We start from the raw sequence: 24,535 nt of genomic DNA, 5'->3' as shown, positions 1-24,535 counted from the left end.
TAATTGTATTGCACTTTGTTTTCAAAGTGGCAGTGAGCTCACAATAATCCAATCCAATGAAGTGCTTGTGCAAAAATGCCTCTACAATCCTTCATCAGCGTCGATAAAGCGCCAAGAATATAATGATTGGACGTCAGTGTCCACCTCCATTGTAGCTTGTTAGTAGCTGTTCAGATTTCTTTCTCTATTGGAAGGATACTGTGCTTGTTTATACTGTTAAAATCTGCAGATGGTTTGGAACAAGAAAATTGTGGACTATCAATTACCACTCCACGAGGAAGATGATTGAATCAAGCTGAACAACTAGCAACTATGTTGGAGGTGGACAATCATTGCATTCTTGGCACTTTACGGGCTCAGAAGGATTGTAGATACATTTTTGCACAAGCACTTTATTGGACTGGATTATTGTGAGCTCATTGCCACTTCGAAAACAATTACATTATCACAACGCTTGTTTGATTTATTAGAAACTTCTATTTTGATTCAGTACAAATTAATATAAGTTGAAATATAGTTAAAGTATTGTATTAGCTAATTTTCATGGTCTTTTGCTTTTTGTGATAAATCTTTTTTTCATGATTACTGTTGTGGGAGCTATAGTGACCGGGTGGTGGAAAGTTCCATCAAGTCACAGCCAACTCACGGCAACTACAACATTTTCAAGGCAAGAGAGAAACAGTTGGGCTTGCCATTGCCTGCCTCTGCATGGTGACCTTGGACTTCCTTGATGGTTCCCATCCAAGTTCAGAGCAGGTCCAACCCTGCTTAGCTTCCATGATCTGATGAGATTGGGTTATAAAATAGTGGCTAAATGTCAGCTATAAATACTGTCATAGGAGATGTTTTCCAAAATCTCTGCCTGCCGAGATAACAATGCAGGGAGACATCGGCAGACTGAGGAGGGGTATAACTCCTCCTGTGACTTCCTGTACATACCTGCAAATACCGTCGAGCTGTTTCTCATCCTGTAGAGATGGTTTTCAGGTCTAGATCTTGGCATCAAAAATGAAGAACAGCTGGCATGGGCATTTGGAATGTGAAAGAAGTACTGTCCTCCTGTCTTCAGAAAAGGGGGCTGGGAACCCCATCCTCGGGAGAAACAGAATTGTCTCTTTTGTCCAATGTTGCTTGGGGAAAAGAATACAATGGACTTACTGTTGGGTCACAACTTCAAAGGGTAAAACCGTCACAGGTGTCACTTAGGAATGTTGGTTCTTTTTATTGGATGTTAAACTGAGATGGGAAAAACAAACCTTAACAAGTGTACCTATACAAACTTGGCAAGAAAATAATTATGTCCCACATTTCCATCCTGTCTTTTTTTGTTTCTCCTTTGTGCATTTCTTAGGTGACAATGATGCTTGTATTTTGTTTTTATATGCTTATCAATGTGATGTGGTGGTCAGAGTGTTGCATTAGGATCTGGGAGAGCTAGGCTTGAATCTCCACTCTGCCAGGGGGCTTGCTGGGTGACCCGCTCTCGACTAAATATCTCATGGGATTGTTGGAAGGGATGAAATGGAGGCGAGAAGAATGATTTAAGACACTTTGGGTCTCCACTGGGAGAAAATGCAGTACAAATGAAGCAAAGAAGTTATTTTTTTAGATGACTTGTACCCTGTTGATTTGTTTTTGCGGAAAGCATTGTGTGATTGAGCCGTTTGTACAAATTTATTACAGTAAAGATACAATTATTAAGCAATTTTGCCAGAAACTGAAAAGTAGAGGAAAGGTTAGATTCCTTTGTAGAATCCCTGTTGATTATTCACTTTTTTGTAAGTATGTGGTGTTCATGTGACTCTTTAGAAGCACCATGCAGCCATGCTGTTATGCATCAGTATAATTTAAATTGAAGTTTTTTGATTGACTACAATGGTTGTGTCCTGGCTGGTTCAAGGAACTATCCAGCTTGGGGTGCGGAAGGGGTAGGTTGGGTGTAACTCAATATGAAAGTAAACTCTGTATGTTTACTTGTAAGGCAGGGTTCACATATCTGAAGGTGGCTCCTTACATTTACCAATGGAGGTACCAAAAATAATCTGTTTTATGACTAGACCTCGCTAGAATAATATTTAGATAAAATAATTATGTGACGAAGTCCGTATGCATGCACATGTAGCATACAGTCACTTCCTTTATACTTCATTGCCTCGGGCCAGAGAGTCCCTTTCTGTGTGCAGGAGCATCAGTGCAAATATGGAACACCGGCTTGTGCAAGCATTTCAGTGTTGGGCATAACACTGCGGAATAGGTGTCCATAGTTGGCGTTGAGCAGTTTCACACTTTATAGTGAATAAGAACATAAGAAGAGCCCTGCTGGATCAGCCCAGTGAGGGTCCATCTAGTCCAGCATTCTGTCTCACACAGCCACCAACTAGTTCCTCTGGGGGGCTGACAATAGGGCAAAGAAGCCAAGACCTGCCCCTGAAGTTGTGTCCTGACTCTGGGATTCAGAGGATTAGTGCCTCTAATGTGGAAGTTTCCTTCAGTCACCATGGCTAGTAGCCATTGATAGACTTATCCTCCATGATATCTAATCAACGTTTCGAAGCTGTTTGTTCATGTGGCCATCACTATATCCTCTGACAGTGAATTCCACAGTTTAATCATTCTCTGGGTAAAGTATTTCCTTTTGTACATCCTGAACCTACTACTGCTCATTAGCGTCATTGGATGCCCTCAAGTTCTAGTATTTGGGGAGAGGGAGAAAAATTTCTCTTGTCAGCTCTCTCCATCCCATGCATAATTTTGTACATTTTGGATTGTTCTATGTGTTTAAATCCACAAAGAGTCAATTATGTTTACATTACATTGCTTAACAGTAGATTTTAATCATGGATAGTTGGGCAATGGATTACAACCCACTCTAGTCTCTAGCATAACATTAAAAATCTCTTTTTAACTTTTTTGCTCTGTATATAAGCATGTATGAGTGTAATTAACGTAAAATAAAAGAGAACCATTTTTTAAACTTGTTATACATTTTAGCCCTTGTACAGTTTGCATTGATAAGGCAAATCAAGGAAATAAATAAACCAATTTAATTACAAAAGTGCTATTACAGCCACTATTTACAAGTTTAAGTTGTGCTTGAGCCTGTCTCCTGATGTTGATGAATGACGCAAGAGTCACTTTGCAACTTAAACTTGAAAATGTGCATTCTGTGCTAGCCATTAACATAGGACAAAATCTGGTTACTGTGTTGTTACGCCAGCCTGTATCTGATAGCGGAGTCTCTACTTGTTATGGCTGTGGATGCTGGAGAATAATGTCACTCGTGTCTTCACAACCTCCCTGAAAGAAACAGAAGTCACTGTCCATCACCAAGACACAGCATGGATTGGTGGCATACTTTATCTCTGAGTTCCCCAACATGGTGCCTAATTGCCCCATAGTGCCTGCCAACACCTTATTTGATGCCTACCAAGTATTTTCAGAAAGTGGGTGGAGCCAGTTGGGGCTCTTGCCTACCACAGCTTCTGATAGACCATTGGAGATCTGATTGGCTGTGCAGAAAAAAAAAAACATTGCTGTCTCTCTCTCTTTCTGAGTGCATTTTTAAAAATTACCCCCTTTCCCGCTAAACTTGGACTTCTTTGCGTGAGTGGGTGGGTGCATGGCTGTGCGTCCCACAGTGGCCATTTTTTGGTTGCACCCACCACCCCATGTCAGCATTCCAAAGGTGCCCGCAGGCTCAGAAAGCTTGGGGACCCCTGCTTTACTTTAGTTGGATGGGACAAGTCGCAGAGTGAAGTCCATTTCTTCTCTGTAGATGATGAGATGGCAGCCTGTGGGAATGCTGGGTTAAACATTCTCTTTAGGCATATACAGAGGGATTCTGATTTGGAGTAGCTCTAACCAAAAGATATCTACTATATCTGAGGATTCAGTCTTTCCTTCATGTCTGAAGCATTCCTAGAAGTAAAAACGGAGAAAGGTCAACTACCCACAAAAGAGAATTGTGAAGGTGAATCCCATTGACCCCTTCCAGTATGTCAGAAGCAAGATGTACTATTCCTCCTGCTGCCAGCTGCCAGAAAAGTTGAGTTTGCAGCAGTATATTTGGGGCAGGAGAGTGCATGGCGTATTCACACTGAATGCTTGTAAAACCTATGCCTATTGTAATAGTCACATTTTTTTCTGTGCAGTTTGAGATAAGAATCTTCATTGTATTCAACATCTCTTTGATACTTATGGGAGTGACTGTGACGGAATGAATAGGTGTAGTGCAAAGAATCATCTGGTGGTATAATAATACAAATGGTTGCAGAACAAAAAAAAGGATTAGCATAGAGACATTTTCTGAATATTGATGATGACTGTTGTAGAAATTTAGGCTGTTTTGCATACATGATACGTTTGCATATGGGGATCTCATGGATCTGGCAGTCAGAAACCTATTGCAGACCTGTGATGGTAACACTTGGCCTAGGTGTTTGGGTTGTGTTGTTCCTTTGAACATATCTTCATCCTTTTGCAACAAAGCACTCATACATTCTTGACCCCCAATTTAGCAGCTGGCAGGAGAAAAAATAATGTGTTTCAGGCTGGCGTCACTTCATGTGGCACTGACTGAATACGTCTTTCTGTGAATAATTTGTTTCTGAGCCAAGTGACTGTGTGGGAACTGGCCAGTTGGTCACATAAATGAAAAGGGAAGCTCACTTAGCAGAATATGAGCTCCTGTACTTAGGAAAAAGAGAATGTAAAGATAATTGGATAATTTTTTGTACAGGATGCTTCTCTTGTGCTGTTGAAATATGTCTGAAGTTCATTTCTCAAGATGTACATTATTAGATCATTAGACTCTATAGAGCATCATAAGCAGGGACATCTGATTTTCCTGCACTAGGAACAACAATAACTCAGCAGATTAAACTCTCTGCCATATCCATCACTGAGACTTTAAAATGCTCCAGTTTGTCAGACTGATGCCTGTCTTTACTAGTAGGAAACATAAACATTCTCTCTGTCCCTTTCAATACTGCCCTATTGTCTTTTGCACAGGAACTGCTTTTGGAGCTGAGGAAGCATCATTGTGTTTTCCTTTGGAACTCATTGCAACTACGTTATTGGAGCACTAGATAATTTATCAGTTTGCGGGTTAATCTGTACAAAATGCTACCAACTGAAGTGCATTGTTATGTTTTTTGTGCTCTTTTCCTAGTACAACAGAGTTTGGATCCCTGATCCTGAAGAAGTATGGCAGTCTGCTGAAATCACAACAAACTATAAGCCTGGTGACCATGTACTTCACCTACAGCTAGAAGATGGTGTGGTAAGTGGAAGTTTTTAATAGTGCTCAGAAGACTGTAACACCATTTAGGATTATGCTTTTAGTGTCTACACTGGGGTCTCCAACATGGTGCCCATTGGTGCCATGGTGCCCACTGACCTTTCCTGGTGCCAGCCAACTGATTTTAAAAGTGAGTAGGACCAGATGGGGCTTTAGAAGAAGAAGAAGATATTAGATTTATATCCTGCCCTTCAGAGTGGCTTACAATCTCCTTTCCCTTCCACTCCCCACAACAAACACCCTGTGAAGTAGGTGGGACTGAGAGAGCTCTGACAGAAACTGCTCTTGAGAGAACAGCTCCGAGAGAACTGTGGCTGACCCAAGGTCACCCAGCTGGCTGCACATGGAGGAATAGGCAATCAAATCTGGTTCTCCCAGATTAGAGTCTGGCACTCCTAACCACTACACCAAACTAGCTCTGTACCCAGCAGGGCTTCTGATTGGCCAATGGAGATCTAATTGACTAAGCAGATATTTTTTAAAATGGCTGTTGCAGCACAAGGAACTTCACTGTGTGACTGAAAGTGATGTGTGTAAGCAAGAGAGCATTTTAAAACAATGCATTAATTTCCAAAGACTTCCCATTAAGCAAAGCTTCTGCCTGAAATGTTAAAGATTACTATTATATTACGCAGAACTGTACTTGTGTTTTAGACATGCCTCCTGTTGCACCTACCACCTTGTGCCAGATTTCCAAAAGTCCTTGTGGGTTCAAAAAGCCTGAGGATCCCGGTCTGCACTTTGCAGTGATAGTTCTTATCTTCCCTTGATATTACATGGGTTTGGTCTGAGAAAGCTTCTTGAACGGTAGCAGAGCCTGTACAGTGCTTGTTGACTTATTTCAGTTGTGTGTTGACAGGAATTGCATTTTCCAGTTGATCCCGGAGCTTTGCCTCCTTTGCGAAATCCAGATATACTTGTCGGTGAAAATGACCTCACGGCGCTGAGTTACCTTCATGAGCCTGCTGTCCTGCACAACCTCAAAGTTCGCTTTGTAGAGTCCAAGCTTATTTATACCTACAGTGGTAAGTAAAAGTTCATGCTCACTGTCTCTGATGCAAAAAAAGTATACGTAATACAACTCTTCCTTTTTTTGTTATGCGCCTTCCCCACAGGAATAATTTTGGTCGCTATAAACCCCTACAAGCAATTGCCAATATACGGAGATGCCATTATCCACGCCTATAGTGGTCAGAACATGGGAGATATGGACCCACACATCTTTGCTGTGGCGGAAGAAGCTTACAAGCAGATGGCAAGGTGGAGGATGGAGTATTTTATATTATGTTTTAGATATAAGTAGAATTTAAATCCTGCTGCTTTGCTTTGCAAAGGAGCCCCATGGTGCAGAGTGGTAAAGCTGCAGTACTGCAGTCCAAGCTGTGCTCACAACCTGAGTTCGATCCCAGTGGAAGGCTCAAGGCTGACTCAGCCTTCCATCCTTCCGAGGTCGGTAACATGAGTACCCAGCTTGCTGGGGGAAAAGTGTAGATGACCGAGGAAGGCAATGGCAAACCACCCCGTAAAAAGTCTGCTGTGAAAATGTCGTGATGGGCCATCACCACAGAGTCAGAAATGACTGGTGCTTACACAGGGGATTTTTACCTTTACTGTTTTGCTTTGCAATTGGCTGCAGCACGTCTGCCTTTCTCAAAAACTTTTTAGGGATACAGAGAAGTCGCTCCAGTGCCACAGGAATCAAACTTTGTTCTCTCCAGTAACAGTTTAGCTATCAAACAAGCAGGTTTGCTGATTCTCAGGAAGCTGTTCAAAGATTATTAAAAACATTCTGTATGCCCTGCAGGGTTCTTGGAGGAAGCAGGAGTCATGAATTGCTCTCTGTCATTTATCTGTAGAAGGCCATTTCTAGCAGAGAATTCTCAGCCCCCTCACAAAACAACAAAGTATACTTTGAGGGAAACCATGTGCATTAAAGCAATATAAGACTGATAAAAGTTTGCAGTCAAGATACGGCTAAGTTTTACTATAGTATTCACCAGGCCACAGTGGCTATAAAATTTCAGTGACGCAGATCTATATAGAAACACAGTTTTCAAATTAAAAAAAAAACACTTTTGAGTAACGCCTTACCTTCTTGATTTAGGAACAACAAGAACCAATCTATTATAGTCAGTGGAGAATCAGGAGCTGGGAAAACTGTTTCTGCTAGATATGCCATGAGGTACTTTGCTACAGTCAGTAGATCAAGCAGCAATGCACAAGTGGAGAATAAAGTTTTGGCCTCTAACCCAATAACAGAGGTAAGCAATTAAAAAGTATGCCCATTATTTGGCTGAATCTTCCTATTCAAACTCACTGAGTACTTCTTTCAGTGTACAGGTAAAAAATCTTATTAAATGACTGAACAGCTGCCTAACATCTGAAATTAAAGTATTTTTCAATGGATGATTTATAAATCAGAGAGGCTTTTAGCTCCTGGGAATTCACCCTTTAATTCAGGTAGGAGTGCAGCAGAGCCTGAAGACATTGCTGTGCTCTTCCAAAAGCAGATGGGACTGCATTTCATCCCATTTATGCTGAGTGTGGTGAAAGGTCTAGAGACATTTTAAATGCTGCTACCAAATGTAACTGAAGTGTCTGGATATCACAAGCTTTTAAAGCGGTTGGCCAAGCATCATATATTTACCTTATAATATAGCATCTAGTTTACACGTTTGGGTAGCCCAAAGTTGATCACTCCTGAACAGAGCACATCCCTGAGTCATTATTTTGTAAAGAGGTATATACTCACATACATGCATTGACACAATTAATTATTTTTATAGGCTGTTGGTAATGCTAAAACCACACGCAATGACAATAGCAGTCGGTTTGGAAAATACACGGAAATCAGTTTTGATAAGAGATACCAGATCATCGGGGCAAATATGAGAACATACCTGCTTGAGAAATCCAGAGTCGTCTTCCAGGTTAGTAAAATTCAGCAATAAAGTTACAGTGCCCTTTTACTAATTTTTGGTAGAGTTAAATAATGTTTCTCTTTGCCTGTATCATGTCTTGACATTTAAATCCTTGCAATTTTGAATGCAGTACAAACCCCCAAACTGTCTGAATTTTAGACAAATTAATTCTCATGATGCTTAACTGCAGGCTTTTTCCTGGGGAAGGAAAAGGTGATGTATCAGATAAAGAATAAAAGGTGTTTCTGCATAGTGGTTTCCAAAAAGATTGTGGGGAAAGGGCTGTGGCTCAGCAGTAGAGCATCTGCGTGGCATGCAGAAGGTCCCAGGTTCAGTCCCTGGTGTCTCCATAAGGCAGTAGGTGATGTGAAAGACCTGAGATTCTGGAGAGCAACTGCAAGTCTGAGTAGACAATACTGGCCTTGATGGACCGATTTGGTATAAGGCAGCTTCATGTGTTCATATTTAGAAAAGCAGCCACCAGAATTCTATGTGCAATTATTCAATTAATATCCTCCACAGGCAATATTATTCCATTGCCCAAGTTTTTTTCTAAACTTAAGTAATAATTAGAATAACAGTTTTGGCAAAATATGTATAATATAGCCCATCTTGCTTTAGAGAGAGCGTGCATTCAGATCTCACTATCAGAGATTGCAGAACTAGAGATACACTGGGGTGCACTGAATTTTGTAATTTGGCTTGGCCTGCAGAAGATCCCAGATTCAGTCTCTGGCATCTACAGTAGGTCAGGCAGTAGGTGATGGGAAAGACCTCCTCCTGAGACCTTGGAGACCTGCTGCCAATCTGAGTGGACCAGTGGTCTGATTCAGTATAAAGCAGCTTCCTGTATTCATATCTACTGCTCTGGTGCTGTTTCTGTAGTCAGCCACTTGGCCTCTCTGTGAAGATGTTGAAAGCCAGTTTAGTGTAGTGGTAAAGTGCGCAGATTCTTATCTGGGAGAACCGGGTTTGATTCCCCACTCCTCCACTTGCAGCTGCTGGAATGGCCTTTATTTATTTATTTATTTATTTATTTATCTGGGATTTATATCCCGCCCTTCCCACCGAGTGGCTCAGGGCGGCTTACAACATATATAAAACTAACATAAAAATATAAAATTACACTTTAAAATTAACATTTCATAATATATAATTAAAATCAACATTTGTTATAACTATACATCATTGGGTCAGCCATAGCTTTCGCAGAGCTGTCCTTGAAAGGGCAGCTTCTGTCGGAACTCTCTCAGCCCCACCTTCCTCACAGGGTGTCTGTTGTGGGAGGACAGAGGAAGGTAAAGGAGATTGTGACAGCTCTGAGATTCAGAGTATAGGGCAGGATATAAATCCAATATCTTCTTCTTCCTCTTCTTCTTCATTCCAGACGAAGAAGAAATCTCACAGGGCACGCATCATAGAGCCATGAGGCTATGGTAGTGAAGTAAACAGGCAGTTCAGAAATTGCCATATTGTTCAGTTCTACAGTATATACTAGGGTTGCCAGATCGTTACCTGGTGCTGACAGGGTGGGTGGCAGGAAGCTTTCTGGGAGTGAGGAGGGTGATGTCACCATGTGTGGCTTCCCTGATGTGATGACATCATGAGGAAGTGATGTCATCACATGGGAGTCATTGTGTGGCACTGCTCTGTTGTTTTGGGCAAAACTCTGTTGTTACCATAGAATTTTGTCCAAAATACCAGAGCATTGCCATGCAGTTGCTGTGGTGAAATGATTTCACTTCTGTATGACATCATCATGCTAGGGATGACATGCTGGTTTGTGGCTGTTGGGGGCAGGCTTCTCCTGCAAAGTCAGGGGATCTCCCACTCCCACCTGTGGGGGCTGGTAACCCTTGTATATGCTGTTCTTAATTATTTCTAGTTTTATCAATTGTTCCTTTCTTTCACTTACAGTCTGAGAATGAAAGAAATTACCATATATTTTATCAGTTGTGTGCTTCTGCTCACAGGCCAGAATTTAAACATCTTAAACTGGGTATGTCTCAAAATATTGGTTTATTTAATCTATTAATCTTTTGCTTTCTTATAATAGTTTGACAAACACCAGATTGCATGAATTTAAAATGTATAGTACTGGATACTGAAGATTTCAGTGCAAATAAAGCATCAGCTATAGAAAAATAATCATCAGTAGTTTAAATTCTATCTATATGAGTTTGTACCAGTCCCAAGAGGGAGTGGGGCAGAATGGTAAGCTGCAGTACTGGAGTCCAAGTTCTGCTCATGACCTGAGTTTGATCCTGGCAGAAGCTGGGTTCAGGTAGCCGGCTCAAGGTTGACTCAGCCTTCCATCTTTCCGAGGTTGGTAAAATGAGTACCCAGCTTGCTGGGGGTAAAGTGTAGATGACTGGGGAAGGCAATGGCAAACCACCCTGTTAAAAGTCTACCATGAAAACGTTGTGATGCCAGAGTTGGAAATGACTGGTGCTTGCACAGGGGATTACCCTTACCTTTTTACCAGACCCAAGCTGAAGGGATTAGTTATAGACATACATATTTTAATTCTTTTGTCCTAGATGCTCAGGAAAGACCAGTTGTCAAGCCCTGATATTTTCAATAATGAAGTCCTTTGTCTTGCTTCAAATAGACTGCTTTATTTAAAAACTTCAAGGTGCCCAAGGAACATGGTCCTTGGAAAGACTGAGATACCAGAGGTTACAAGATGCTATATAGGGTATCATAAACCATTACAAAAAAGCGCTCTATTCAAATCTAAGGTTCAAAGGGTACTGCAGTATATCTCCTTTATTCTACAAAAGCATTCTATCACCAACCCGAGAACTGATAAGAACCTGTGAATGCAGGGGAGTTTGTGCTTTAGACATAGCAGGCCAGTTACCGTTACATAAACATCCTTGACCAGATGGCAGTGTACGTGGAGGAAAAGGAAAGGACTCCTGTGCAAGCATCAGTAGTTTCCGACTCTGGGCTGACAATGCTTTCACAATGTTTTCACGGCAGACTTTTTACGGGGTGGTTTGCCGTTGCCTTCCCCAGTCTTTTACACTTCCCCCCCAGCAAGCTGGGTACTCATTTTACCGACCTTGGAAGGATGGAAGGCTGAGTCAACCTTGGGCCAGCTACCTGAATCCAGCTTCCTCTGGAATCGAACTATGGTCGTGAAAAGAGAGTTTAGACTGCAGTACTGCAGCTTTACCTCTCTGCGCCACAGGGCAGATACACGTAGAGATATCTGCCAAGATACACGTGGAGAGGGGGCTGTAAATAATGGAGGAAAACCAGAGCATGACATTTGTTCAGCCATCTTACACTGAAATAGTCGGGCTTGACACCAGTGATGATAAATATCAGCAGATAGCATGGAAAATGAATAATTTTGCATAGGAAATATAATTCCAATCTCTGGATTCATTGTAGATGCAAAAGAGAATGAGAGTCCTGAAAATGCAAAAGATTGTTGTTCAGATAGAACGGAAAAGCAATTCTAAGCAGTCTTGGGCTGTATATAATTCAGACTGATATTATGAGCTATTTTACTGAATTAAAAACCTATGGGATCCTTCATAAAGGGTTCTCATGTCACTGAAAGAGGGCACTACACCTTCAAAGGTCCCGGTGTTAGCATCGGCTGTTTTCTGTACCAGCTCAGAAGAGGGACCAAATTCTCTGCAGGGCTGTATAATCCTGAAGTTTGGATCGCACTTGCTGTGTGGACCTCAACATGGATACCAATCAAGGATCCTATAACTAGGATATGGCATGCGTGCCAGAAGAGCTCAACCCATAGTCTCTCAGGAATTACCATAATCTGCACCAAGAACCTCTTCATATCATTCCCTGCTTCTGCCAAGATACCAATCGTGGAAAAGTGGAATAATAACCAGAAGTGGATGCGCCTTTAAGATCTCCACTCCTCTGGGAGGAGTGAGAATTAGGACAAGTGCCCATGGGGGCATAAGGCTCCTGAACTTGTTGGAGCAATTTGTCTGCTGCCTCCTGGACACTACAACTCCTTGCATTTTGCATGTTTTTCTGCACCTACACTTGTTGGGGACATCCAAAATAAATCCAGATGAACTGCTTTTCTCCTGATTGCAAACATGGCTTTGGGTCAGACATAGCTCCTGCAGAGTTGTCCTTGAAAGAGCAGCTTTTGTGAGAGCTCTCTTAGCCCCACCTACCTCACAGGGTGTTTGTTGTAGGGAAGGAAGGTAAAGGAGATTGTGAGACTCTGGAGCTATAAAGATTGTGAGACTCTGGCCACTCTGGAGCTATAAAGATAAATCTGTTCTGTGTTCTTTTCTTCTTGAGCGACATCTTACGAAACATTGCAAACCACAGAGGCCATGCGAAAGCATCACCATCATTCATAACTTTACATTTGTTTCCAGAATTATTAATATGTTGACTATTAAGTAAATCCTTCACTCTGGCTCTAAAAGGGATGCCTGACCTAGCTGATCTTTTCAGATCATGGAAGCTAAGCAAGGTTGTCAGGTGATGGGAGAGACCTCCTCCGCCTGAGACTCTGGACAGCCATTGGACAAGACTGACCTTGATGGACCTGCAGTGTCATCATTTTTTTTTTGAAGAAGAAGACTGCAGATTTATACCCTGCCCTTCTCTCTGAATCAGAGACTCAGAGTGGCTTACAATCTCCCATATCTTCTCCCCCCACAACAGACACCCTGTGAGGTGGGTGGGGCTGGAGAGGGTTCTCACAGCAGCTGCCCTTTCAAGGACAACCTCTGCCAGAGCTATGGCTGACCCAAGGCCATTCCAGCAGGTTCAAGTGGAGGAGTGGGGAATCAAACCCGGTTCTCCCAGATAAGAGTCCGTGCACTTAACCACTTCACCAAACTGGCTCTTCACCAAACATCAGCTCTATCAGAGAGATGGCAACTAGTTGATGGTGGGGCGTAAATCCCTCCACAAAGCTCAGGGATTATATTTGGACCAACCAGAGTCACAACATAGAGGCAGGCAATGGCAAACCATCTCTAAATGCCTTAAAAACCCTATGAGATGGCCATGTTGGCTATGACGGCAAAAAGAAAAATAATAAAGTAAAATGAAACTTCCATCTCATTTGAATTGTTTTTTCACATAGTTACAGTTGTTTCTTACCCAGAAAGACACATTTATTAGTTTTTAAGATACCCTACAACTCTTGTTTTCACACGTAGCTGCATTATTTGGTTACTTATGGCCTACTAGCAGAATGTTTTCATCTTAATACCTGGAGTATCCAGTTACATGTTTTGCTTTTCTCCTACAGGAAGTGCTGAAGAATTTCATTACACTAATATGGGCGGAAACACCGTGATTGAAGGTGTGGATGACGGAAACTACATGATAGAGACTCAAAGAACATTCACCCTGCTAGGTAGGTAGACAGAGTTGTTCCTTTAAGACATTTTGTCTGTGTATCAGGAGTATAAATTACAAGAGCTGCAAAAATAGCTGCTGACCAGAAGTTATAGATTGTTAACTGTGGGGCTTCCATACTGTATGCTTCAATGGAATTTGGCAGCTTCTGCTGGCAGTGGGTATTTGATTTAGTTTTCCAGGGTCCCCGGTGCTTTATATATCAGGGACAGAAGGTGGCAGTTGCAAGGGAGAACAGGTGAGCAGCAGGTATTTAATCTTTCCTGAGCGTGCCGAGTCTTTCCTGCAAATCCCCCTGGCAGGTTTTTTTTTGCCCCAATTGAGAAACCAACTGCCGCCTGTTCCTTCTGATGTGCAAATACTGTCTTCCCATCCCTTCATTCATATTGGGAAACAGTATACTATATAAATTTAATGTATAAATACAACTTCCATGGGGTCTAGTTCACACTTATTCCAGCATGTAGTGGAAAAGGGGGAAACAGAGAGAAGTCAGCAAATGGTCTAGACAAAATAGTTAAGTCTTGTACTATATAGAGTTTTGGCTCACTCATTCTCATGCTGGCTGCAGAATTATTCACTAAGGACTTTTTTTTTTTAAACAGGAACACAGTTCTGGCTGGCTTGGCATCAGGGGTTGTGGCCCGATATGCAAATTAGTTCCTGCTGGGCTTTTTCTACAAAAAAAGCCCTGTGAGAAACACTGGTGCCATCAGGGGGTGTGGCCTAATATGCAAATGCATTCCTGCTGGGCTTTCTCTTCAAAAATAGCCCTGGACTTACTTACATAGAGAGATCTCCATGTCTTTTCTACTCATGTCTAAGGGAGCATTGACTCTCAAAAACTTATCCCCTGAAACTTGTAGGTCTCTAAAGTGCTACTTACATAGTACTGTAAGACCCAACACCTGCTCATCTTCCCATTCCCATTCTTGAGTGCTATAAATAACAGGGAGATTTGTTTGCTTTTTCTTAGGACTAAAGGAAGATTTCCAGATGGATGTTTTTAGAATACTGGCGGCCATCCTGCATTTAGGCAACATGAAAATAGCAGCTGTCAGTGAGGAAAGATCATCTGTTAGCGTAAGAAATACCAATAAAATGTTTTGCGGCTTAGTGAACAACAGCAGGACCAGTCTTGTTTTTCCTCAGTTTCTGTTTAAGGGCCTGCTTTTATTTGGAAAGTTCAGCTCTTTCAGCTCTTTTTGTTAAGCTTGATACCACCTTTCCCTCAGGTGCTGAGAGGATCACTTTAACCTATCACATAAAGTGATAGGTTAGTGTTGAAGATAAGCAGGGTCTTGAAACTTGGGCATCTGCTTATATTGAAATATTTTTGTACCACAGTTTCTATGCAAAATATGTACACATCAACTTAATCTTTGGTTAAAATGATAAAAATACATTAAAACATAGAAAGCCGTCTGAAGACAATGCAGAAGAGCATCAGTGGCAAGAAAATAAAAATTGGAGCACAATCCATAAAACAGTCCAAACCAAAACATCTTATCATGTAAAAATTAAAAAAGTAGAATTACCAAGAAAACCACTGACATAAAGCCCATCAGCAGTCTGTTTCTGTCAAGGGGTAAGGGTCTCTGCCTCTTTCTCGCTGTCTCTCTCTGACCAGTTTTGCACTAGACCTTTAATCCTGGTTTAGCCCTGTCTCCAAACTGACACTTTACACTAGAAACATAGAGTCATAGAGTTGGTTTCTTTGATTCTCTTATTCTAGTGTAGAATGTCAGCTTGGGGACAGGGCTAAACCACAGGATTAAAGGCAACTTCTCAGTTAGCAACTATGCTATCTCTGGCTTCCCAGAAGGAAGCAAGTGCCCTCTTTATGTAGTCAGAGACACTATTGTTTTTATTAACATTTTGCATGTTGAGGGGAGATGAGCTAAAACATGGGAAAGTTTCTGCAAATGAACTCATGAATTCCAGAGTTCAGTCTTAGCACACCCCAGAGCATCTGTCCTCTTCGTTCTCCACTTGCTGCCAGTGGACGGAAATTGCCGCTGTTACTGGAGTCTGCTCCTAATTTTAGCTAAGGATTTCAGAAACTAAAGTGATTTCCATCTGCTTTGAAAGACATACTGTACTGAAACTAATTTTCAAAGCAGGGTTTTAAATGTGATTTTTCTATATATGCATACGACTGTTACACAGTTCTTTATAAAATTTGGTTACCTCTTTGCCAGTAAATGTGCAGACCCACCATTCATTAATTTATGAGTTTGTAGTTATATATTCATATAATGGGGTAGTTAATTATCCATTCCATATACTTTGGAGAGCCAATTTGGTGTAGTGGTTAAGTGTGTGGACTCTTATCTGGGAGAACCGGGTTTGATTCCCCACTCCTCCACTTGCACCTGCTGGAATGGCCTTGGGTCAGCCATAGCTCTGGCAGAGGTTGTCCTTGAAAGGGCAGCTGCTGGGAGAGCCCTCTCCAGCCCCACCCACCTCACAGGGTGTCTGTTGTGGGGGAGGAAGGTAAAGGAGATTGTGAGCTGCTCTGAGACCCTTCGGAGTGGAGGGCGGGATATAAATCCAATATCATCATCATCTTCTTCTTCGGCCCACTGTCAGCTTGGTTGTTGTTACATTCATACATACAGCTCTTAGAAGTATTTGCTATGTAATCCTAAACAAATTACACCCTACTAAACCCATTGATTTTAATATCCTTAGAATGGTGTAACACATTAAGATTGCACTGCTAGTGACTTTTTATTAAAAGGTCCAGTGATTACTAGTTTCTTATCTCACTACACATGCTGACATCATTCAGTTCTTGCATCAGTTTGTAAACTCTTTTATTATGCTGTATGCTGATCGGCTGCTATTTTAGCAATTGCCTTAATCCAATTTTGACTACATTTGCTAGGGTTGCCGGGTCTGGGTTGGAAAATACCTGGAGACTTTGGGGGCGGATCCAGGAGAGGGCAGGGTTTGGAGAGGGGAGGGGCCTCAGCATGGTACAAGGCCATAGAATCCACCCAAAGCAGCCATTTTCTCCAGGGGAGCTGACGAATATGTAAGCTGCCCTGAGCCTGCTTTGACAGGGAGGATGGAATATAAACCGAATAAATACGTAAATAAAATTTTTGCCAGCTGCAGATCAGTTGTAAAAGCAGGAGATCTCCAGACCCCACCTGGAGGCTGGCAACCCAAATATTTGCTGCTCTTCATAGGTTTTACCAATTGCCTTAATCCAAACATAGTTCTAATTAACCCTTCTTGGTAGCATTCTCCTCAGCCAATACTTATATGAAATGGTTGGTGGTTTCTGTTATAATGTATTTAAAGAAGTGTGTATAGACATGAAAGCTTATACCCAGAATAAAACTTTGTTGGTTTTCAAGGTGCCATTGGGCTCAAATTTTGTTCTGGTTTCTTCTTTGTTCTTCAAAGCTGGATGATAAACATCTTAATATATTTTGTGAACTTCTGGATCTAGACAGCGACAAAATAGCACAATGGCTGTGCCACAGAAAAATTATCACTACCTCTGAGACAGTGATAAAGCCAATGACGAAACTTCAAGCTCTTAATGCACGTGATGCTTTGGCAAAAAAGATCTACTCCCATCTCTTTGATTTCATTGTGGAACGAATTAATAAGGCATTGCAGTTTTCTGGCAAGCAGCACACTTTTATTGGCGTTTTGGACATCTACGGGTAGGTCCATTTCTTTTTCACACAAACAAGTGTTAAAGGGTTAGACTGCACCTCTTGATTGTTGATGCAGTCTCATGTAGACTAATATGCTGAAAAATTGATTTAAGAGACTCACTGGATGGCAAAGGATATTGTATATAGTAGGAAAACAAATTTTGGTAAAATTAGCTTCATCACACAAACTGGATAACTCTTTTTCTAAATATTTTCAGACTCAGTAAAACCATTTCCATCCTGCGATCACACACACACAATAATGCACTTTCAGACCACTTTCAGTGCACTTTCAAACTGGATTTTTGCCAGTTCACACAGTAAAATCCATTTGTAAAGTGCATTGAAAATGGATTGAAAGTGCATTAATGTGTGATTGCAGTCCCAGTGTGTTTTCACAGTTCAAGCTTCTGTATCAGTGGGTGGAAGTATTTGGAGAGGTCATCGTCTGTGCTTACAGCATCTGTTCACTTACAGTGAACCGTTCTTGAGAAAGAATTGTTGAAACGGCTGGAGAACTAGCCCACTGTAGGATCCTATTGTGGAGTGATCATCATCTTGTGGAATTTTCTTTGTGAACTTAATATTCCACATAAAAACTACAGGGACTATATGAGCGGCAAATTTATCTTTATTATATTGACATGGTGGATGATGTGTATTGAACACATCATTTTATATGAGTTTATTATAGTAGAATGGTGTTTAGAATTTATTTTCATTAATATTATTCATATAATTCACATGGTGCTTGGTTTCATTTGTTTAATAGTCCCTGGCAGAGCAAGGAACCCCCCATTTCTGATTTCCTGCCATCCCTCTGGAATAACGGCAAGAGAATATTTTTTTTTTAAATGTCTGTTGGGCAGATGGCATGATGCCACATCAGGGAAAACCCAGAAGTGATGTCAGTCTTCTCAAGACAGGTGATGTCATTTCTGGGTTTTCCTACACCAATGGCAAGCTGCGATGCCTGTCCTCAGTCTCCCATTGGTTACCAAGTCTGGCAACCTAGGACAGGATATTGCACAAAGGTTGGAAGGCTGAAATGTCACTGAAGGCCTCCCATTGACCAGCTAGAGAGGCTCAAAGCATAAGGAGACGTTTCACTGACAGTCTTCTGTACAAGGATGTTGTGGATTTGGGCCAGTATGCTCAGAAAGCAAATTTTAAAAGAGATTTTGCCCCTCCCAAATCTTGTTACCATTAATGACTGTCTTTCATGAATGGTCTTTATCACAGATCAAATTAAAATGTAACCTAATAATCAGATTTCCAACCATTTATTTCAGATTTGAAACTTTTGATGTGAATAGCTTCGAACAGTTTTGTATCAATTATGCCAATGAAAAATTACAGCAGCAATTTAACCTGGTATGAAATTTTTGAATTATTTTATTAATTTGGACTGGTATTTGCATTGCCTGTCTTGGAAAATTGATGTTTGGATTTGTGAAGCTTTGTTTATGTTTAACTTAAATATACAGCAGGACCAAGGGAAAAAATCTCAGGTGCTTGAGTTCCTAATGGGCCAAATCCTTATACTTTATCATAGTGACCCATTGATGTGACTGACTGATTCATGATTCATTGACAAGCCTCAAATGCTAGTATCCACCCTGAAACTCAAAACATTCAAGCCATGCTGTTTGTTTGTTTATTAATTACAAGTATAATTCCACCTTTTGACCCAATAAGGGTTCTCAGTATTTGTTGATGATGATGATATTGGATTTATATCCCCCCCTATACTCTGAATCTCAGAGTGGTCACAATCTCCTTTATCTCCCCCACCCCCAACAGACACCCTGTGAGGTAGGTGGGGCTGAGAGAGCTCTTACAGCAGCTGCCCTTTCAAGAACAACTCCTACGAGAACTATGGCTGACCCAAGGCCATTCCAGCAGCTGTAAGTGGAGGAGTGGGAATCAAACCCGGTTCTCCCAGATAAGCGTCCGCGCACTTAACCACTACACCAAACTGGCAATCATTAACCTTAGTTATACTTAAATTAACAAGACTGTTTTGTTGTGATACGTTTCTGACAATCTCATTATCAGCATGTCTTTAAACTTGAACAAGAAGAATATATGAAAGAAAATATCCCATGGACGCTCATTGATTTTTATGACAACCAACCAGTTATTGACCTTATTGAAGCTAAAATGGGCATTTTGGACCTGCTGGATGAAGAGTGCATGGTTAGTCCCCAGTTTCATTTTGTTTTTGTTTTGCTGTGGTTCATTGGTTGTTCCAGACTGCACCCTTTGCCTTTTCTTAACACTGTTTTCTACTCCATGCTTACCACTCGTCTTATTTCTACAACCACATCATCAAGACATCACTCAAATGTAAGAACAATAGATTTCTTTTTTATTTTGTAAGGAATACTTCAGTGTTTGTATGTGTCCTTGTGTCATTCCAGTGCCAGCCTCTCAGACAACAGAACAAAGCTTGAGTCCAGGGGCACCTTTAAGACCAACAAAATTTTATTCAAGGTATAAACTTCTTCAGATACACTGAAATAGAAATTACCAGTCCATGTATACAGGTAGAGGGTGAGCAGCAAATGATGATGATATTGGATTTATATCCCACCCTTTATTACAGTGTAAAGGCATTTAACAGATGCAAGGATCAAACTGAAATAACAAGCTTAGTTGTTGTGGTCAAACATAGGGAAGAATGTAGTGAAGGAAACAAATATATCAAAATCAGAGATTGATGGGCAGATGTACCTTTCTTAACTGTGGAATGTTCAGAGTAATTAACTGAGACCCTAGCACACTTGATCCTTCTCCTCCACAGTGGCTGTAAATCTCTGATTTTGACAGACTTATTTCCTTTACTATGTTTCCTCCTGGAATTAAACCCAAACAAATAGTGACTGCCATATAAACTAAGCTTGTTATTCCAGTTTGATCCTTGCATCTATTAAACACCTTTATTATGCTGTATACTCATTTACTGCTCTCCCTCTACCTATATGGAAAGAGCCCCGTGGCTCAGAGTGTTAAAGCTGCAGTACTGCTGTCCTAAGCTCTACTCACAACCTGAGTTCGATCCCCGGCGGAAGCTGGGTTTTCAGGTAGCCAGCTCAAGGTTGACTCAGCCTTCCATCCTTCCGAGGTCGCTAAAATGAGTACCCACCTTGCTGGGGGGAAAGTGTAAATGACTGGGGAAGGCAATGGCGAACCAGCCCGTAAAAAGTCCGCCGCAAAAAAGTTGTGAAAGCAACGTCACCCCAGAGTCGAAAACAACTGGTGCTTGCACAGGGGACCTTTCCTTTCCTTTCCTTTCCTTTCCTTTCCTTTCCTTTCCTTTCCTTTCCTTTCCTTTCCTTTCCTTTCCTTTCCTTTCCTTTCCTTTCCTTTCCTTTCCTTTCCTTTCCTTTCCGTTCCGTTCCGTTCCGTTCTACCTATAAGTATGGACTGGTAACTTTAATTTCAATGTATCTGAAGGAGTGTGCCTGCACATGAAAGCTTATACCCAGAATAAGAAAAAATGTGTTGGTCTTAAAGTTAGCACTTGACTCAATCTCTGTTCTGCTGCTTCAGACCAACATGGCCACCCACCTGAATCTACCTTCTCAGACAGGATGCTGAACTCAAGGCAGCTCAAGAAATGTCGTAGACTACATGAGTGCTGCTAGTCTAGAGTGACAAAGTGGTTTAGGCTCTTGGGCTTGGTCAGGCTTAGGAACGGTTTCTCATGTCGCCTAACCTTTGTTGAGCTGGTAGCTGCATTACTGCTCTCTGATCATCTGCAGCAGTGGCTCTGAATTGCAGCACAGAGCAGCCATGGCCTTCCTTTCTTGCAAGGACAGCCCAAAGAATGAGGCATTAGGGTCCCCCTGCTAGAGTCACCAATTCCTTGAACACTGGGCCCAGCAGTGCAGTTTGTCAGCCAAGATATTTCATAACTGTGCCTGGTCTCCATGTTCCAAGGGTTCTTTTTTAATGTTCTGTGTACAGATTATTTCCTCTGGAAAAGTGATATAAAAATGCCTAGAATAAATGCAGTCTGAGCACCTTGCTATCTGTTTTCTTTGCAGCTCCCTCAAGGAAATGATGAAAATTGGCTTCAGAAGTTATACAATAATTTCATAAATAAAAACCTGCTCTTTGAAAAGCCAAGAATGTCAAACACATCTTTCATCATACAGCACTTTGCTGATAAGGTAGGGGATCCTTGTATTGCTCCTTTCACAAAGCTAATTATAAAAATGTTTACTGTGAAAATTATGTGACAAACAGCCAGCAAAACATAGCATTTTCCGCTGGTGACCTTTTCTTGTTTCTAAAGACAAACAAAACATTGACAAGGGGAACTTAATTTCATTATTTATGGACCTTTTTCCCTTGGTGTCAAGGGAGATTACACAGTGTGAGTCAATTCAGTCAACAAATGGGACATTCAATAAACAATGCCATTGGATTAGGATTGTAGAACTCAGGGCTTTTTTTGTAGAAAAAGCCCAGCAGGAACTCATTTGCATATTAGGCCACATCCCCGACACCAAGCCAGCCAGAACGGTGTTCCTTTGTGTTCCTGCTCAAAAAAAGCCCCGGTAGAACCAACCGGAAGTCTAAAAGCAGAACTGCAGAGTATTAACATGACAAATTAAATTCCATAGTAGGATCCTAGTTTGCGCCATCTATACATATTATTGTAAAATAGTAGTATAGGCCACAGTCTGTAATAAATTTGTGAATTGTGAATCATTTAGTATAGTGCAGCCTTATTCCCTGCATAGAAAAGCCCTCTTGAATAGTTCAGTTTTGCATAGTTTGCAGAAAGCCAGGAGGGTGGGAGCCTTTCTGACCTCCTCAGGCAGACCATTCCGCAAGGTGGGGGCCGCAACAGAGAAGGCCTGTTTACAAGCAGTTGCTGGTTTTGCCTATTTGAAGGCTGGCACCTGTAGAAGAACCTACGAGGGTTCATAGCCGTGAAGAGTTTTGCATGTGCTACCAGTTGAGCCTGGTAACTGGTGGGCAGCCAGTGAATTGCCTGCAAGATGGGATTAATATGCATACTCCATCTAAGTCCTGATAATAGCTGAGCTGTGGCATTCTGTACCAACTATACAACATAAAACAAACTTCAGCCTCAGCCCTTAGTCATGTTTCTGTATTTACCGTGTGTCTGCACCAATATTAACCATGAGTAATGCTAACCAGGATTCAATCCTAACCTAATCCAGAGTTTGAAACTAGGGTTTGAAACAACATTATTGAATGAGTAAAACACACACACACACAGAAGAAAGCATACACAACTCCATTGCCTTGCATAAAAATGTCTATCTATTATCCACTTCTCAGTTATGCAATAACCACTGCATTAGTTCTTCATTCATCATTTTATCAAAATATTGCCATGTTTCCATGGAAAGTACATTTGCCATTCTTCCAAGAACCTAGGACTGCTTGACCAGGGGATATTGCAACACTCATAGATGCAAATGGCCAGTAGCCAGAGCCAGTTTCTTGACATTTCAGGTTAGGCAATCTTCTAATCCTTATATTCTACTAATAATGATACCGATTATTACATTTGGTCATTTGCCCTGGAGAAATGGTGCACTTTTAACCACTTGCTGTGTTGCAATTGCTGATTTCACTTTTCTCACACAGGTGGAATATAAAAGTGAAGGATTTCTGGAAAAAAATAGAGATACGGTATATGAAGTATTGATTGAAATCTTGAAAAACAGCAAGGTTTGTAAACATGGCACAATTATTCTGCTTTATGTTTTTAGGCTGTCTATAGCTGTCAGAAACTATTCTTAACCTTCTTATAAAATACAGTAGCTGTTATCTCTTTTCAGTTTCAACTCTGTGCAAACTTTTTTCAAGACAATCCGGTGCTACTGTCCCCGTTCAGCTCATCTATCAAAGTTAAGCCTGCAAAAACAGTGATCAAACCGCCTAATAAACAGTTCCGTACAACAGTCGGCAATAAGGTATTTTTAAGTTGCTCTTGGAGACAAGAAAACTGATTATCAACATTGTCAACATTATGAACTCTTTGCTGGGGAGCATTAATTTTTCATTGTGATCAGGGCTTTTATTTGTAGCAGGAACTCCTTTGCATATTAGGCTACACCCCCCTGATGTAGCCAATCCTCCAAGAGGCCCTGTAAGAAGAGTCTTTGTAAGCTCTTACATCAGGGGGGGTGTAGCCTAATATGCAAAGGAGTTCCTGTTACAATAAAAGCCCTGATTGTGATTATTTGAAAGCTCCTTGGCATGGTGACTTTGCCCTGGAGCACAGAAAATACCACTCAAAATGGACCCAGCTGCTGATTTGGAATATGTGTAGCTTTTGTTACTTCTTTGGTCACCTTAGCTATTTTCACTCTTTGCTTAGGTGTAATTATCATAAATACAAAGGTCTCTTCTCCACTTCCATCATACTGGAACATGGAAGGCTAAAAAGATACCACATGTAGAATATCCCTTACTTCCTCCAGGCAAAGATTCCTTCAGCAGGGTTGCCATCTCTGATCTGAGAAATACCTGGCGATTTTGGGGGTGGAGTCTGGAGATGGCGGGGTTTGGGGAGAAGAGAGAGCTCAGCAGGGTATAATGCCATGATGTCCACTCTCCAAAGCAGCCGTTTTCTCTAGGGGAATTCATCTCGGGTCCCCTGGCAATCAATTATAATAGTGGGAGTTCTCCAGGTGCCACCTGTAGCAACCTTTTCTCTGATCTCCCCTCGCAACACTGATCCGGTCCAAACATAAAGAAGATCTCATGACTTGCCCAGTTCCCTGGTTTCCCAGGAATGCCAGGGCTGTAGAATGTTGGCCCTCTTCCCTAAAATGTCCTGAAGAAAAACCAGCTCCTGTCCTGCCCATCATGTTTGACAGCCACTTTCCTAATTTGGAGATTTTCTGTGTTTTAAACTGTACCTGCGGATACACCACATTTCCCTTGATAAGCTGGTGCTAATTTAAGATTTTGAAGTTTGTTGTTTTGTCATGAAAGATAAATTAGCCAATTTGCTGCTTTCATATTTTTCAGTTCTGCAATTCTTTGTATTTATTAATGGAGACACTTAATGCAACCACACCTCATTATGTACGATGCATAAAGCCAAATGATCAGAAATTACCGTTTGAGTGAGTATATTTGTTCAACTTAAATGTGATGTAATCGTTCATAGGAAAAAGCATAATGAAATTGAAGCAGCCACATGACAGTTGTTCATTAGAACCAAAAATATTAAGTGGGAAATCTCTTTCCCATAAAATTTCAGATAT

General features: G+C 41.2%; 1 protein-coding gene across 2 annotated transcripts in view; it reads left to right on the top strand.

Moving 5' to 3' along the window:
* The window catches only part of MYO5C (myosin VC), a 79,801-nt gene that overhangs the window by 2,110 nt on the left and 53,156 nt on the right, over window positions 1-24,535 (top strand). For both annotated transcript variants that reach the window (XM_060260303.1, XM_060260304.1), the window contains exons 2-16: window positions 5,171-5,281; window positions 6,159-6,324; window positions 6,415-6,559; window positions 7,404-7,560; window positions 8,086-8,229; window positions 10,138-10,219; window positions 13,484-13,591; window positions 14,570-14,676; window positions 17,011-17,276; window positions 18,563-18,644; window positions 19,329-19,469; window positions 21,323-21,448; window positions 22,905-22,988; window positions 23,099-23,233; window positions 24,297-24,394. In XM_060260303.1, the coding sequence (XP_060116286.1) occupies window positions 5,171-5,281; window positions 6,159-6,324; window positions 6,415-6,559; window positions 7,404-7,560; window positions 8,086-8,229; window positions 10,138-10,219; window positions 13,484-13,591; window positions 14,570-14,676; window positions 17,011-17,276; window positions 18,563-18,644; window positions 19,329-19,469; window positions 21,323-21,448; window positions 22,905-22,988; window positions 23,099-23,233; window positions 24,297-24,394 (1,952 nt within the window). The remainder of the gene's footprint in view (window positions 1-5,170; window positions 5,282-6,158; window positions 6,325-6,414; window positions 6,560-7,403; window positions 7,561-8,085; window positions 8,230-10,137; window positions 10,220-13,483; window positions 13,592-14,569; window positions 14,677-17,010; window positions 17,277-18,562; window positions 18,645-19,328; window positions 19,470-21,322; window positions 21,449-22,904; window positions 22,989-23,098; window positions 23,234-24,296; window positions 24,395-24,535) is intronic.

The sequence above is a fragment of the Heteronotia binoei genome, chromosome 19, assembly GCF_032191835.1.
Source record: "Heteronotia binoei isolate CCM8104 ecotype False Entrance Well chromosome 19, APGP_CSIRO_Hbin_v1, whole genome shotgun sequence".
Taxonomy (NCBI): Eukaryota; Metazoa; Chordata; class Lepidosauria; order Squamata; family Gekkonidae; genus Heteronotia; species Heteronotia binoei.
Note: the sequence above shows the minus strand (reverse complement) of the source record. Positions and strands in the feature narration are given on the sequence as shown.